Raw genomic sequence first — 15,215 nt, forward strand, 5'->3', positions numbered from 1 at the left:
TCTATAACTTTTTTTTAAAGTCCCAATATGAGTTGGATTTAATAAATTTTATGATGAATTCAATCAGAAAAATCTTGTGTATTGGATTAGTAAAAAATAATTGAAATTATGTGACAAATTTAAAAATAATTATTATTTTAAAAAGAGAAATAATTCATGTTAAAGATTGTTAAGTAAAAACTCATATTAAATATAAATTAACAAAATATTTGTTTAAAAGTTAACGAACTAAAATAAATCTAAAAAGAAATTAAAGAACGAAAGTATAATTTAACTTTAAAATTATATATTTAGTTATTTGGTTATGGGGCGGGGAAGAATAGAGGTAGAAGTCTTAAAAAAAAAAGTGTAGAGCAGAAAGGAAGTATCAAGCATGAAGAAAAATAATCAAATAAAAAAAAGGGGTAATTTGAATGAGGAAGGAGGATACGTTTGCAATCTGATCGGAGACTCCTAGACTGGGCAGCCCAATTTGCTTTTGCGAGGTAACAAAGTAAGTAACTAGTTATTATCATCACAAGGTTGAAGATCCAAGATTCAATCCCAATTGGCATGGAGACTCATCCCGGAATATCTCCACCTCCACTTCTACTTGTTTTTGTCTTTTCGGTATGGATCTTTAGGGTTTATGCTCTCCTTCTCTCAATTTTGTCAATCCTTAATAATTAACTCTTTCTATTACGTTCACAGGTTTTGTTTTTGTTTTGTGCTGTACATTCTTCTGACCTTTCAACAACAAAGTAACAACTCCATTCTTTTCGTCTTTGCTTTTCTCCTCCCTTCCTCCCAAACCTGATTTCTTCTTTTCTACAGAGCTTCTCTGGCCCTCCATGATTGCGAGCAATGTCATCGCAACAAGGTCTGTTCATCATATCAATATGTACTTCACCATTCAAACTTACCCCATTTATGACCTTGTTGCTATTGCTGTGCAAGCAGGAACAAGATATTTCTACAGCTAGAAACCCCGATGAAAAGGTTTTACCGGACATCATTATTTAAATCCACAGGCGTGGACCTACCAATATGCTTATATTGTTAGTAATTATTTTATGCAGGATATTGATATAATTGCAACATACAGCGATGCTTCTGGCCATGTTCGACTCGCAAGGTTGAAAATGAGGGATTTATCTGATTCCTGGATTTGGGAAAACCCTACTAATGGAAACAATGAATTTCAAAAGAGCTCCCAGGTACTTTAGTTTGATTTCATACTTTTCTTCAGTTCAGGTTAATGCTGTAATATGGAAGGACCTTAATATCTACCCAAAAACATAAATAAACTTGTGGGGGAATTTCAGTTACAAAGTTACCGAACATTGATTCGAGTGAACATTTTAATATGTAATAAATTGACCAGGGAATGGTGAATACTATTGATATGCCTGTGAGGACATTTCAACGGTCACTCTTGAAAATGTAAGAAGCATTTAATCTTGTGCTTATTCAAGGAGTCTTGAGAAGCCATTCACCACACTATTATAAAAGGAGGTTCTTGTGAAGAGAAAAGACACCATCCCAAGTTGAAGGGGATCGTGTGAAGGGAGGAGAATCCCAAACAGAAGAGCTATGAGCCAAAGAGATGTGAGAGAGTTTCTTGTGAGTGAGAGTATAATCATTCCTTGTAACTCTCGAGTGAGAGACTTAGGATTGTATGGTGATACACTACTTGTGGAGGGTTTTTCAAGTTTGTCTAGAAAACTTGCTATCTTTATTTTGAGATAGTAAATATCTATTGAAGCATTTCCATGGATGTAGGTAAGTTGTGTCAAACCTTGTTAAATTTGTGTTTTTGTTGTTTTTCTCTTTGGTGCTTTTTGTGATAACACTTTACAATGTGTGGCCTTACAAAAGGATAGGACACCAAGGGAGCATTTGGTATGTGACAAATTTTTTCATATTTGGAATCATAAATCTTGGGAATCATGATTCCTAGGAATGATAAAAATTTGTTTGGTTGGTTAGAAATATTTCTGAAAATATTTACAAATGTGACATGGAATCATAGATTTTTAATGCATTAAATAAGAAAATAAAAGTAACATGACGTTTTTACCACATTAAAATTATTTTTTAACTCTGGAACGTTAGTTTCCTACCTCCCATTTGAACAATTTTTTGGGAAACTTATGTAAAAACCATTATCGAAAACAATGTTACCTAGGAATGTTATTTTTTAAATGACAAAAATATGAGAAACTAACATTCTCAACTTTAGATTCTCAGAAAAGTAAAAACTTTCCATGTACCAAATGCCCCTTGAATGGTTATATACAAGAAAAGATTGGTGTAAGACCAACTAATAAAAAGATGACAAAAGATCGGTTAAGGTGATTTGGCCATGTACAAAGAAGAGCACAAGAGGCACCATTAAGAAGACCAAAGATATCATGGTTTTTAATTATGTAAAAAAGAGGAGAGATACCAAAAAGGAGTTTGGCAGTGTTAAGAAAGAGAAAGAAAGAAATTGAATATAGTTTCTGTAATTGATTTTATTACAAATGAATATCACACAATGATAATGGAGCAGAACCACTATATAATGCACAAGCTGTCATGATGACAGTTCTAATTGATCAAAACTAACTAACTAACACATCTGAGTCAGATTAGTAATTGCTCTTTTACAATACATTCACCCCCCCCCCCAAACCTAAGTTGGTTGAGTAGCAGAAGAAAACTCAACAACTTTGAGTTTGTCTCTCAAAATTAAAAATCTACAATGGTTTAGGGAGAGCATCAACCCATTGCTCTTGTGCAGGGATGTGTTGAACAGTGAGTTGTTTGACAAGAACTTTTACTCTAACAAAGAAAAAGATTAATTTCCATATGCTTGGTTCTCGCATGTAGAATAGGATTGTGAGCAAGATATTATCATAGTAAATAGTAGGAGTGGAAAATGGGACTCTCATTTCATGAACTGGAGTTTCAATCCATAAGCAGTAGCCTGAACTAGACTTTTCTACTCAACTTTAGTACTAGACCTGGCCACAACTGATTGTTTTCTAGATCACCAAGATATCAGATTAGGCCCAAGGAAAATCGCTGCACTAGATGTTGAACTTTTGTCACCAGGATCAAGTACTTAGTCAGCATCATTAAAGGCATGGATTGAAAAAGGCTGATGAATACTTGCTAGTTGAAGATGTAGACCATAGGACAACATACCCTTGAGATATCTTAAAATTCTCTTGACTACATTCCAGTGACTTTCAAGAGGATTAGCCTTAAATTGGCGGACCTTATTCACAACAAAACTGAGTTCAGGTTTGGTTATGGTTGCATATTGAAGTGCTCCAACTGTAAGAGAACAATCAAAGAAGAGAAAGGATTGAATCTGGAATATGAATCTATTATCTTATGAAACACAAATCAAGAGTATTTATATATAAGCAAAGAAGGCAATTAAACTAACTTAGAGAATAACAACTATATTGCCAACTCATTGACATTGAGATAACAAACTATAACAGTTACAACATAATGTTGACTTGATATCTTTTTTATCAACAACTAACTTTTAGAAGATAGAATCAGTTAGAGTGTTAGAACCATGCTTAGATAACTTGCATGATGACACCATAGGTGATGAAATAACTTTAGGTTCAAGCATATTTGTCCTTTCTAGAAGATCTCGATATATTTGCTTTGTGGGAAAAGAATAGAACTTTAGTTTCAACCTCCTGGATTTGTTGCTCAGGGAGAGTTTGGTTTAGTTTGTAAATTGCGAAGGTCTCTTTATGGCCTCAAAAATCTCCTCGGGCTTGGTTTGGAAAATTTAATCATGTTGTACTGCAGGACTTTGGGCATAAAAGAAGTGAAGCAGGCCACTCAGTTTTCTATGTCATACTTCTCCTAGAAGGTGTGTTTATCTGATTGTTTGTGGATGACATAGTGATTATAGGGAACAATGTAGCTACAATCTTTGAATTGAAGAAACATTTGTTTAGCCATTTTCAGACCAAAAATCTGGGACGTCTAATATATTTTCTTGGTATCGAGGTCGTCCAATGAAAGGAAGGCATTGTGATCTCACAAAGGAAGTATGCTTTAGACATCTTGGAGGAAACAGGCATGACTTGTTGCAAGCCCATTGATAGTCCTATAGATGCTAACTATAAGTTAATGGCTGATCAAGGTGAACCGTTCTCAGATCCGGAGAGATATAGAAGATTGGTTGGGAAACTCATTTGTCTTACAATCACAAGACTTGATCTCTCTTTTGCAGTAGGGATTGTTAGTCAGTTCATGCAGACAAAGGCTCCGAGACAATGATTATTGTATGAGGACAAAGGAGATAGATGAATTTCTGGATACTGTGATGTTGATTCAGCAGGTTGTCCTATAGATAGGCGTTCTACTACTAGATATTGTGTATTCCTTGGTGGAAATCTCATTTCTTGAAAGAGTAAGAAACAAAATGTTGTTGTTCGATCTAGTGCTGAAGCTGGATATCGAGCTATGGCCTTGATTACTTGTGAATTTGTATGGATTAAGCAACTTATTCAAGAGTTAAGATTTTGTGAGGATCATCCAACAAAATTGTATTGTGATAATGAAGCCGCACTTCACATTGCTTCCAATTTAGTATTTCACGAGAGAACCAAGCACATAGAATTTTGTGAGAGAGTTGTTGTCCAAGGAAATCATTATTGAATTTGTCAATTCCAGTGAACAAGTTGCAGATGTTATGACTAGGTCATTAAGGGGGCCTCGAATTCAATTTTTATGTTCCAAGCTTGGTGCATATAATTTGTGTGCACCAACTTGAGGGGGAGCATTAGAATACCTTGTTTAGAAAGCTTCTTAATATTTAAATGTTTTGTTGTACTTTTTTATTGTATTTTTCTTGATGTGATAGCTTAGGCTTTTTAGCCTCTTCAACTTTTTGTATTTTCTAAACATCATCACTCTATATATATAATAGAAATATACAGATCAATGTAAGGGAGACACTTTTTTACCAATCTCCTTCAATATTCAAGTATCCCAATGATTTGAGATAGCTAGAGTGAGAATCATTTTGATATTAATTGGTTTAATGACTAGTGAAAAGGTTTCATTAAAGTCAAAATCAGGTTGTTAATGAAACCCTCAGCCACTAATCTAGCTTTAGTTCACAGACCCTTCAAGATTCTCTTTAACTCTGGATACCCGTTTGCAGCCTATGGCTTTCCTGTTAGGAGGCAAATGAACAAGAGTCCATGTATTATTTCGAAGAAGAGCATAATATTCTTGTTTAATGGCCTCAAGTCACTTAGGATCCTTCAAGGCTTGTTTAACATTCTTTGGTTCACACTGAGTTAGAAAAATAGAGGAATGTAACCTGGACCGATAAAAACTAGATTTGGACCTGGTTTGCATGGGATGAATATTGTGATTGGACAAGAGGGGAAGACTGAGTAGGAGTTGTGGACAGAGATGAATCTGAGTTAACAAGTGAAGGACTAGGACTGGAATTGACTGGGACAATGGAAGGACTAGAATTGTGTACAATGATTTGTGGAGACAAATGTTGAGTGATTGGAATGAAAGTTGATACCACAAGTTGAGAGTGGTTTGATATTTCTAATGATTGATTTATAGATGAGGGAAATAACAGTAAGGAAACTGATACTCATTAAACACTACATCCTTGGAAACAAAAACTTTGCCAGTAGGAGAAAGGCATTTATATCTTTGTGAGAAGTGGAGTACCCTAGAAACATACACTTATGTGATCTGAAATTTAGTTTGTGATTACTATATGGTCTGAGAAGAGGAAAACATGCACAACCAAAAGTTTTTAGAAATTTATAGTCTGGGTTCTGTTTGAATAGAACAGTATATGGAACAACAAACTTGAGTGAAGCAATTGGAAGCCTATTGATGAGATAAACAATAGGAGTGAAAGTCGAATCCCAGAACTTTAGTGCAAGAGAAGCATGGCTAAGAAGAGTTAAGCCAAGCTCTATTATATGTCTATATTTCCTCTCAATTACCCCATTTTGATGATGAGTGTGAGGGCATATGACCTTATGATTAACACCTAGATCTTTTAGGTATTTGGATAAAGGCCTGAATTCACCATCCCAATTAGCTTGTAAACTTTTTAGAGAAGTATTAAATTGTAACTCAGCCATCGTTTTAAACTATTTAAAAATGGTGAAGGTGTCATATTTGTTTTGAAGTAAATAGATCCATGTAAAGCGTGAGTAAGCATCAACAAAACTTGGGTAGTATTTATAGTTATTTGAGGACTGTATAGGGGCTGGTCCCCACAAGTGTACACTAATTCTAAGGGATTATTGTACATCGATTCAGATAAAGAAGAAGGCAAACGATATGCTTTGCCTATGCAACAAGCAAAACAAAAGAAAGCATCAATTTTATTCAAAACATGAATATTACATTGTTGTAAACAATCTTTTGAACTTGAGAATTTGGATGACCTAACCGAGCATGCCATAAGACATAAGATCTAGTCTTGACATTATTCAATTCATCAACAAATTATTCAATTCATCAACATCAAAATTTACAGTATTGGAATTATTAGAGACTAAGTATGTTGAAGAGTTGCTTGGAGTAGCTTGAAGCTGTAGATTAGGAAAGCACTACAGACCAAGCTTGAAGCTGTAGATTAGGCAAGCACTACAGACAATTAGATCCCATATTGCCTTGCACTAGCACTTCATTGATGACCTGAGATTTAACCAAGCAATGAGTATAGTGAAATTCAAAAGTTATAGAATTATCTTTGGCAAATTTGTTAACACATATTAGATTTTTTGTAATATGAGGAACATGCAAAAGATTATGTAGGGCTAAGGTTACTTTAGGATTATTTTGAGAGATAAAGAAAGATGAACTAGAAGAATGAATAGGCAAACCTTGACCATTAACAATGAATATCTGATTTGGTCCTTCAAAAGGATTCATCTGCTGAATATTTTGTTGTTCTCCTGTCACATGAAATGAAGCACTAGAATTTGGGAACCAGTTTGTAATGTTGGTAGTGGAACTTGTATTGGTCACCATGGCACTTGGATGCTGAGGAGCAATAGGCTTGGTGTTCCAATTCCATTGATTGCTGAAGCTAGGGACCATGGACCATGGAGGTCTGTTGTTGTTGACCAAACTGATTTTGTAATCCTGCATTAGTGTTGAATGAATAGCTAGGATTCTGAGAGTAGTTTCCTTGAAAATTATAGGACATCGAATGTTGATAACTTTGATCAAACTGATGATAACAATATGCAGCAATATGACCAATTTCATAGTAGACTTGACATTGAAAGCTTGAGTATCTTCCATCGCCACCATGTCCGAGCAACCTCCACGGCTATTATAGGTGTTTCTCCCCACATTCATTTGTGTATCAATTTCTTGTGAGAAGTAATTTGGCTAATTTGTAGGTTTGGTTTAAAGATGAGAATTAGGGCCAGGGTTCAACTTGTTGACGCCATATGAGGAAATTCATCTTGTGTGTGCAAACGTGATTGGTGCAGAGGAAGAGTGTAGTAGAGATGATTCGGCCACTGTAGATAGATACCATGTTAAAAAAGAGAGAAACAAAAGAGAGAGAAAGAAACTGAATATAGTTTCTGTAACTGATTTTATTACAACTGAATATCACACAATGATAGTGGAGCAGAACCACAATATATAGCATAAGCTGTCATGATGACAGTTCTAACTAACTGATCAAAACTAATTAACTAACTAATTAACACACCCAAGTCAGTTTAGTAACTGCTCTTTTTCAATACATTCACATACAGTTGTCAAGAGAGATTTTATATTCCTGAAGCTTTGGTTTTGACGGAGCTGAATATCATTATGCAATCCATATAGTCAACCTCACTTAGTGGGATGAAACTTTGTTGTTGTTATGTACTTTGTGTTTTGCTCCCCTCTTCGATCCTTCTTGCATATGATTTACCCCTCAACAAACTATTACAATACATTTAATTTTATGATCACTCACTGCATGTCAATATTCATTATCCAGGAATTGATGGAATCATTTCAAACTGACTCAAGATTTGAAGACAATGGCAAGCACTCCACAGATGAACATTATCCTGAAGAAAACAAAATTGACATTCCCCGTTCCTCATCAATGACGCCAATGAAGATCAAGCGTCAGGTAATTATCTAAATTTGTCTTTCACTACTTAACCAAACAAAAATAATAGGGACTGGGATGGCACTTCTCATACTAATAATATATAAATTGTTATATTGTTTTATAGTCAAATTTTATAATTTTACTTGTAGTGTCTCTTTAAAATTTGATCACATTTTTTTTTAACACTTTTTCTTCATGTTTGGTTCCTTGAATATTGTGTCATTGTGATTGGTCCCCTCAGAAAAATAATGGCTAACCTCACCAGGGATAGAGATAAGCTGAAGAGTGTTTGTTTCATTTTCTGTGCTCCCTGTTCATTTGTTTTTCTTTTTAATATCTTAGATAATGCGGCAAGAAAGACGGAAAGCTCGTGCATCGGAACTTATTCAAGAAGACAAAGAAACCGACAATCACATTGTATCAGCAGCAATTGAACGCTCTGAAGGATTTGATACCACTATCAAGGGAAAGTATAGTATATGGAGGAGAGAATATGAAAACCCAAATTCTGATTCAACTCTGAAACTCATGCGAGATCAAATAATAATGGCCAAAGCATATGCCAACATTGCAAAGTCCAAGAACAAAACTGTTCTATACGAAGCTCTTGTCAAACACTCCAGAGATAGTCAACAAGCTATAGGAGAAGCCAGTTCTGATATCGAGCTTCACCTTGGGTATTTTTGTATTTCTTTGGTCTTGTTTCTCTGGCTTATCAGGTTTTTTCAGTTTTCATGCAAGGTTTCTATTTATTGCATTTGCTAGAGCACTTGATCGAGCAAAATCTATGGGTCATGTTCTTTCCATAGCAAAGGACCAACTTTATGACTGCCTTTTGGTGGCAAGGAAGTTCAGGGTGATGCTTCAATCAACCGAAGATAGAGTGAATATACAGAAGAAAAGAAGTGCATTCTTGATTCAGCTGGCTGCAAAAACTGTGCCTAGACCATTGCATTGCCTTCCCCTACAACTTGCAGCGGATTATTACCTGCAGGGCTATCATAAGAAAGGAAATCTTGACAAAGAAAAGGCTGAAGATCCATCTCTTTACCACTATGCTATCTTTTCTGATAATGTATTGGCTACATCTGTGGTTGTTAATTCTACTGTGCAGAATGCAAAGGAACCTGAGAAGCATGTTTTCCATATAGTGACGGATAAACTGAATTTTGCATCAATGAGAATGTGGTTTCTCGTCAACCCTCCTTCTAAAGCAACCATTGAAGTTCAGAATATTGATGATTTCAAGTGGCTGAATTCCTCATATTGTTCAGTTCTACGTCAACTTGAATCGGCAAGAATAAAGGAATATTACTTTAAAGCTAATCATCCTTCCTCCCTCTCTGTTGGTTCTGACAATCTAAAATATAGAAATCCTAAATATTTGTCAATGCTAAATCACCTAAGGTTCTACCTTCCTGAAGTTTATCCAAAATTAAACAGAATTCTATTCTTGGATGATGACATTGTAGTGCAGAAAGATTTGACACCTCTTTGGTCAATTGATTTGAAAGGTATGGTGAATGGTGCTGTAGAGACATGCAAGGAGAGCTTCCATAGGTTTGATAAATACCTAAACTTTAGTAATCCACTGATTTCCAATAACTTCAGTCCTGAGGCGTGTGGCTGGGCATTTGGTATGAATATTTTTGACTTGAAGGAGTGGAAGAAACGAAACATCACTGGTATCTATCATCGGTGGCAAGATATGGTAAAATTTACTAATCTTATTCCTTATTTGGTAGTTACCCAAAGATATCTTAATATTTTCAACTTCTATATTCATCTGAATATCATTTTATGAAATTGGTTACCTGAAGATTACTATGTGTGTATCATCCCAAATTCCAAATACCGTAAAGCCATGTTTAGTGTTTTGTGCATGTAGATAGTAGTGTCTTATCTGATGTAGAAATAATCGGTTGCAGAATGAGGATAGAACCCTCTGGAAGCTTGGGACCTTACCCCCGGGATTAATCACCTTTTATAATCTGACCTATCCGTTAGATCGAGGCTGGCATGTTTTGGGACTTGGCTATGACCCAGCTCTGAACCTAACAGAGATAGAAAATGCCGCTGTCATTCACTACAATGGAAACTACAAGCCGTGGTTGAATCTTGCTGTTTCCAAATATAAATCGTACTGGTCCAGATATGTTATGTTCGATAATCCGTATCTTCGAGTTTGCAACCTTAGCGAATAGTGAATTTTGTGCCCTTCACTAGTAGATTGTACTTGTTGAGAATGGTACAATGCGATATATTTGTCTGGTTAAAGAGAAACTGAAATGCGATTCAGTAATATTTTGATCGATTAAAACGTCAATTTCGTCCTGAAATCGGCTTTCCTTTATTAGTTTAATCCATGACATTATATAAAAGCAAATTTGGTTCTTGATATTGATAATTGTAATCAATTGGATTCCTGAAATTTGCACTAGTCAAATTAATTTCTTACATTATAAATCAGTCAATTTAGTCTTTTTTGAAATTTAACTACTTTTAGTTAATTTGATCTTTAAGGCGAGGGACTAAATTAATTGGTACATTTGAATTCTTTTTATGTAAATTAGAATAACTGTCTTACCTGAAAGTGTTTTAGGGATTATTTTTTAATGAGTGTTTTTTGTATGTGTGTCTTTAGGATATTTTTTTTACCAATTTCATTTTTTTTTATTATTTTATTTTATTTTAAATTAAATTTCAACATTTAAATTTACAAGATCTTAACAAAAGTTAATTACAAATAATCTTGAATCTAAATATAAATTATTTATTATAAATTTAAAACATAATTATATAATGAAAACATTTTTTATTATAAAATTTAATTATCATATAAATTATATATTTAAAAAAGTTATTAATTATAAATTTATATTATATAAATTAAAAATCATTTGTATATTGCACAAATACTAATTATGAATTAAATTAATTGGTCATCTAAAAAAAGAATAAAATTAATTAATTGTTAACGTTAAAAATGATCTTTTCTCGATGTCAAAGGAGAAGTTAGTTACACAAAACTAATCAAGACTAATTACTTTATTTTAATATCATAAACCAATTTTATGAGTATGATGATTAATTGATATAGAATTGTTTCAGTTTTGTTAATAATTTTGAGTTTGAATTTTAAGTATATAATTGTGTTAAATATTTGAAAGGAAATTTTTGTCATCGATAATAATTTTATATGACTAAAACAAAATATGGTTTGTATAAAAAATATTATGAACTAACATCATTCATAGTGCCTATATTAGGATATGAAATTATGATTAATTCCATTTTAGAAAATGTCACTAGGTAAAATTTGTGTAGAATGTCAAGGATTTATAAATAATAATAATTATCATGTTTGGTTTGACAATTATGGTTGTAACCTAAGTCTTACTTATGTATGTCTCTTATACTATCCAGGGACGTAACACTCAAGGTTGCCACTTTTCAATGTAATGGCAACAATTGCTGCCTACATTACTACATTACATAGGATCACAACCAATTCCCAAAAAGGTTCAAGAGTATATATCAACGTTGGCAAGGTTGGTTAACGAGGAGTCCGAGAAGGATTTTATAGTATTTGTTTGGTTTGTTTATGTTTAAAAATAATGTTTGTTTAGTTTTATATTGTATGATTAATAAGGTTAATATTTATATTATTGATATAAAATATTTATTGGTTTCGTTGATTATTAATTTTTGTTGAAGAATTTAATTAATCACTTTTAGTTGAGTTTTATCTTCTAACAATTTTTTTTTATATACAAAATTTAAATTTGAAATCTTATTTAAGAAGATCGAGTCCAATACTATTTGGGCCAACGATATGTTGATAGGGCTGACAGTAAAGATTGGAAAGAGGGACAATTTTCCTAGGCTTATCATTAGCAAGGACCCAAAAATAAAAATACATCTCTAATTTTTCAAAACAAAAATCACTTTCAATGTTATTTTTTTCTCTTGTTCAATTTTTAATTAATTAACCACAATTTATAAATTTTTAATAAATTAAACCTTTAGGTTTTTTCTAAAACATTAAAGAAAATTTCATCATTTTCTAAATTTGTGATAGCAAATACAATATTTTTTTTTATATAAAAGACATAAAACTTAAAAAAGGATTACACTTTTCATGTACCAAATTATAAGATATCTTTATGATAAATTGTGTGTTTTATTTTGTAAGAGATGGACACTGTTGAAATTTGAGAGAATGTATTTTGTTGATGATAAAAAATAATATAGGTATTTATTAAAAAAATAATACATATTTTTAAAGATTTGTTAAAATCTTGTTTACATCGTGTAAAAAAAATTTATTTATTAAAATTACATGTTTATTTTTTTTATATATATAATACATATTTAAATTTGAAAATATTTATATATAAGGAGATCTTATCTACTATACCACTTTAAGTACACAAATGTCAAGACCGACCCTACTTATTAGTCTACAACCCACAATTTATTTATACAAGGTTAATGTTAATAAACCAATAAAAAAATAATTAACACAATTATTACAATTATATTAACAATTCATTCTTAAATAATTTAAACATAATCTTAAAAACAAACACAAAATATAAAAACAAGCAAATAAAACATTGGTGTTTTCAAACTCAAGTAATAACAGTATAAAAAATAAAAAAAAGAAGAAGAAGAAGCTCAAGTAATAAATAAACATGCATTACAAAGACAAATATCCAACATAACAATTATTAAAATTAATATTTGAAACTTTAACAAAAGCTCTTAATAAACTTAAGCTTACTCTTATTTTCTCCAACACTTGTCAAAACATAAATATTGAATTCGATTAATTTATAATTATATATTATAAATTTTAAAAAGTACAAAATAGATAAAATGTTTCACTTCATCATCAAAATCATTATGAAGTGTCAAAGTGAGTCAACTCAACTTATACAAGTTGATTCACCATGATTAGTGTTTTAAACAAATCAATCCAACTCGTGTCATTTTTAGAGAGATAGGAAAATCTCAACTTAGCTCAACCTACCATTTATTGATGGATTAGGTGGGGCGACTCACCAAATTTATTAAAATAAAAAAAAATTATTAATCACAAGTACCTTTTTTTTTATAATAAATAAGATAAAGAGTTGTAATTTTTCTATCAAGAAATCAAGTTTATTATTGATTCAAATATAAATAAAAAATAGAATATTAATAATAAAAAATTTAAATGACAATCACATAAAAACATAAACATAATTTTTTTTTATTTTAGTCGGTTAAATCGACCAACTTGACTCACCTCAACTGGAACCCATTTAACTGACGGGTTCAATGATTTGAGTTGAAATTTAGTCCAAATCAATACATTTTTTTTCTAACCCGACTTAGTCCAAACTCGTGGTGAGTTAGGTTGACCCACTGAATTAGACTCACTTTGACACTTATAAGATTATCCATATTTTTGCAAATGCTTATCTCCCAAATCTATATAATGTTTTAGTCCATTAATACAAAAAAAAAAACTAGAACATGACTAGACCAAAGATTAGATAATCTAAAACAATAATTAGACCTAGAAATTAACCCCTATATATTAAACATGAACTTCTATCTTGTATGTGAGTGTTTTTGTGAATTTTTCTTCATTGAGAGGGTTTGTAAAGATTTTTTTAACTTCTTATCTAATTCGATTTTTAGTTATCATACTTATTTACGGATTAAATATTAATATTTTAGAATAAATTATCAGTAACTATAAACAGTGACGGATCCACGTTGAGACCAGTGGGGCCCTTGCCCCCACTACTATTTCACACATACATAATTTTTATTTTTAAAAAATATTTTAAAAATAAAAATTATATTTCAATAAAATAAATTTATATGTTTAAATTATTATATGTATAAAATATAGATTCGTAGAAGAGATTTATTTATTTGATGTCTGTCAAATTTTTGAAGAAGATTAATTCTCTTATGTGATAAAAAATACTCTTTAATAACAAATCAATTTTCTTAAAAGATTTAATTATAATATATATATATATATATATATATATATATATATATATTAATACTCACATATATAATGTAATATATTAAAAAAAATTAATTTTTGATAAAATAAAATTTGCAGTATGCATGTTTACCTTTTGTGTTTTCTATTTATTGCATATATTGATTAAAAAAAATCAAAATAAGAAAAATCGAAAGATTTATGTTCCATTTAGAATTTTTATTATAAAATATATATTAAAATAAATTATCATCTAAAAATACGTATTAGATATTAAAAATATGTTTATATCATAAATAAATTAAACTTGATTTTATAAAATTTAACATATTTATTTTATATTTTTAATAGTGTTGAATTATTATAAAGTAGGTCTTTAGGATTGTAGTTCTAACTAAAAATTTAAAAAAAATGTATATGATAGATAAATAAGTCATACTTATGATATATATTTTTAGAAAAAGTTAGTTTCAAACTTATTAAATTATAATAAAATTTAGTCTAACCTAATTTATTTTCATATTTACTTGTAATCGTAAATATAAAAACTTGTAAAAAATTATTATGATAATATATTTATGCTTTTAAAAGTTATATATGTAAAAATTTTAATACTACAAATATATAAATAAGTATTGCCCCCACTATCTAAAATTTATGGATCCGTCATTGACTATAAATACACATTTTTGTTACAATACAAATTATTTATAATAAATCTAAAATATAATTTATATTTAAAAGTATTTATGTATGCTAATTTCAAATATATATATATATATATATATATATATTTAAATATAATATTTATTTATATATATTTTATTATAAATTTTAATTATATTATATATAATAAACATGAATTTGCATTGCATTGATTAAAATACTATTACAAGATAAAATTTTAATTCATAAATAAAATATTACAATGTTCATTACCTTTTTGTTTATGTTTTAGTCAACTTTATGAACATATAAGTTCTCCAATATAAACTCAGAAAATCTAAAACGATGAAGATTCACAACCTACCTATCATTCTAAAAGCGTATATATTCTAAAACAACAATTGAAATTGAGATTTGGGGTTC

At 30.8% G+C, this 15,215-nt stretch overlaps 1 protein-coding gene across 1 annotated transcript; it reads left to right on the forward strand.

The window, feature by feature from the left end:
* Window positions 1-309: 309 nt before the first annotated feature.
* GAUT3 (galacturonosyltransferase 3) lies at window positions 310-10,442 on the forward strand. Its single transcript, XM_020382121.3, has 9 exons — window positions 310-609; window positions 691-740; window positions 814-859; window positions 940-978; window positions 1,059-1,196; window positions 7,997-8,134; window positions 8,459-8,793; window positions 8,882-9,827; window positions 10,045-10,442. The coding sequence occupies exons 1-9, from the start codon at window positions 553-555 to the stop codon at window positions 10,318-10,320; spliced, it is 2,025 nt and encodes a 674-aa protein (XP_020237710.1). The 5' UTR covers window positions 310-552; the 3' UTR covers window positions 10,321-10,442.
* The last annotated feature ends 4,773 nt before the right edge of the window (window positions 10,443-15,215 follow it).

This window comes from Cajanus cajan, chromosome 4, assembly GCF_000230855.2.
Source record: "Cajanus cajan strain Asha chromosome 4, NIPB_CcT2T_4, whole genome shotgun sequence".
NCBI lineage: Eukaryota > Viridiplantae > Streptophyta > Magnoliopsida > Fabales > Fabaceae > Cajanus > Cajanus cajan.

Coding starts and splice junctions, on each gene's coding strand:
- GAUT3 (XM_020382121.3), top strand. CDS start 553: ATGGAGACTCATCCCGGAATATCTCCACCTCCACTTCTACTTGTTTTT. Junction 1,197..7,996: donor AATTTCAAAAGAGCTCCCAG/GTACTTTAGTTT, acceptor TTCATTATCCAG/GAATTGATGGAATCATTTCA. Junction 8,135..8,458: donor CAATGAAGATCAAGCGTCAG/GTAATTATCTAA, acceptor TTAATATCTTAG/ATAATGCGGCAAGAAAGACG.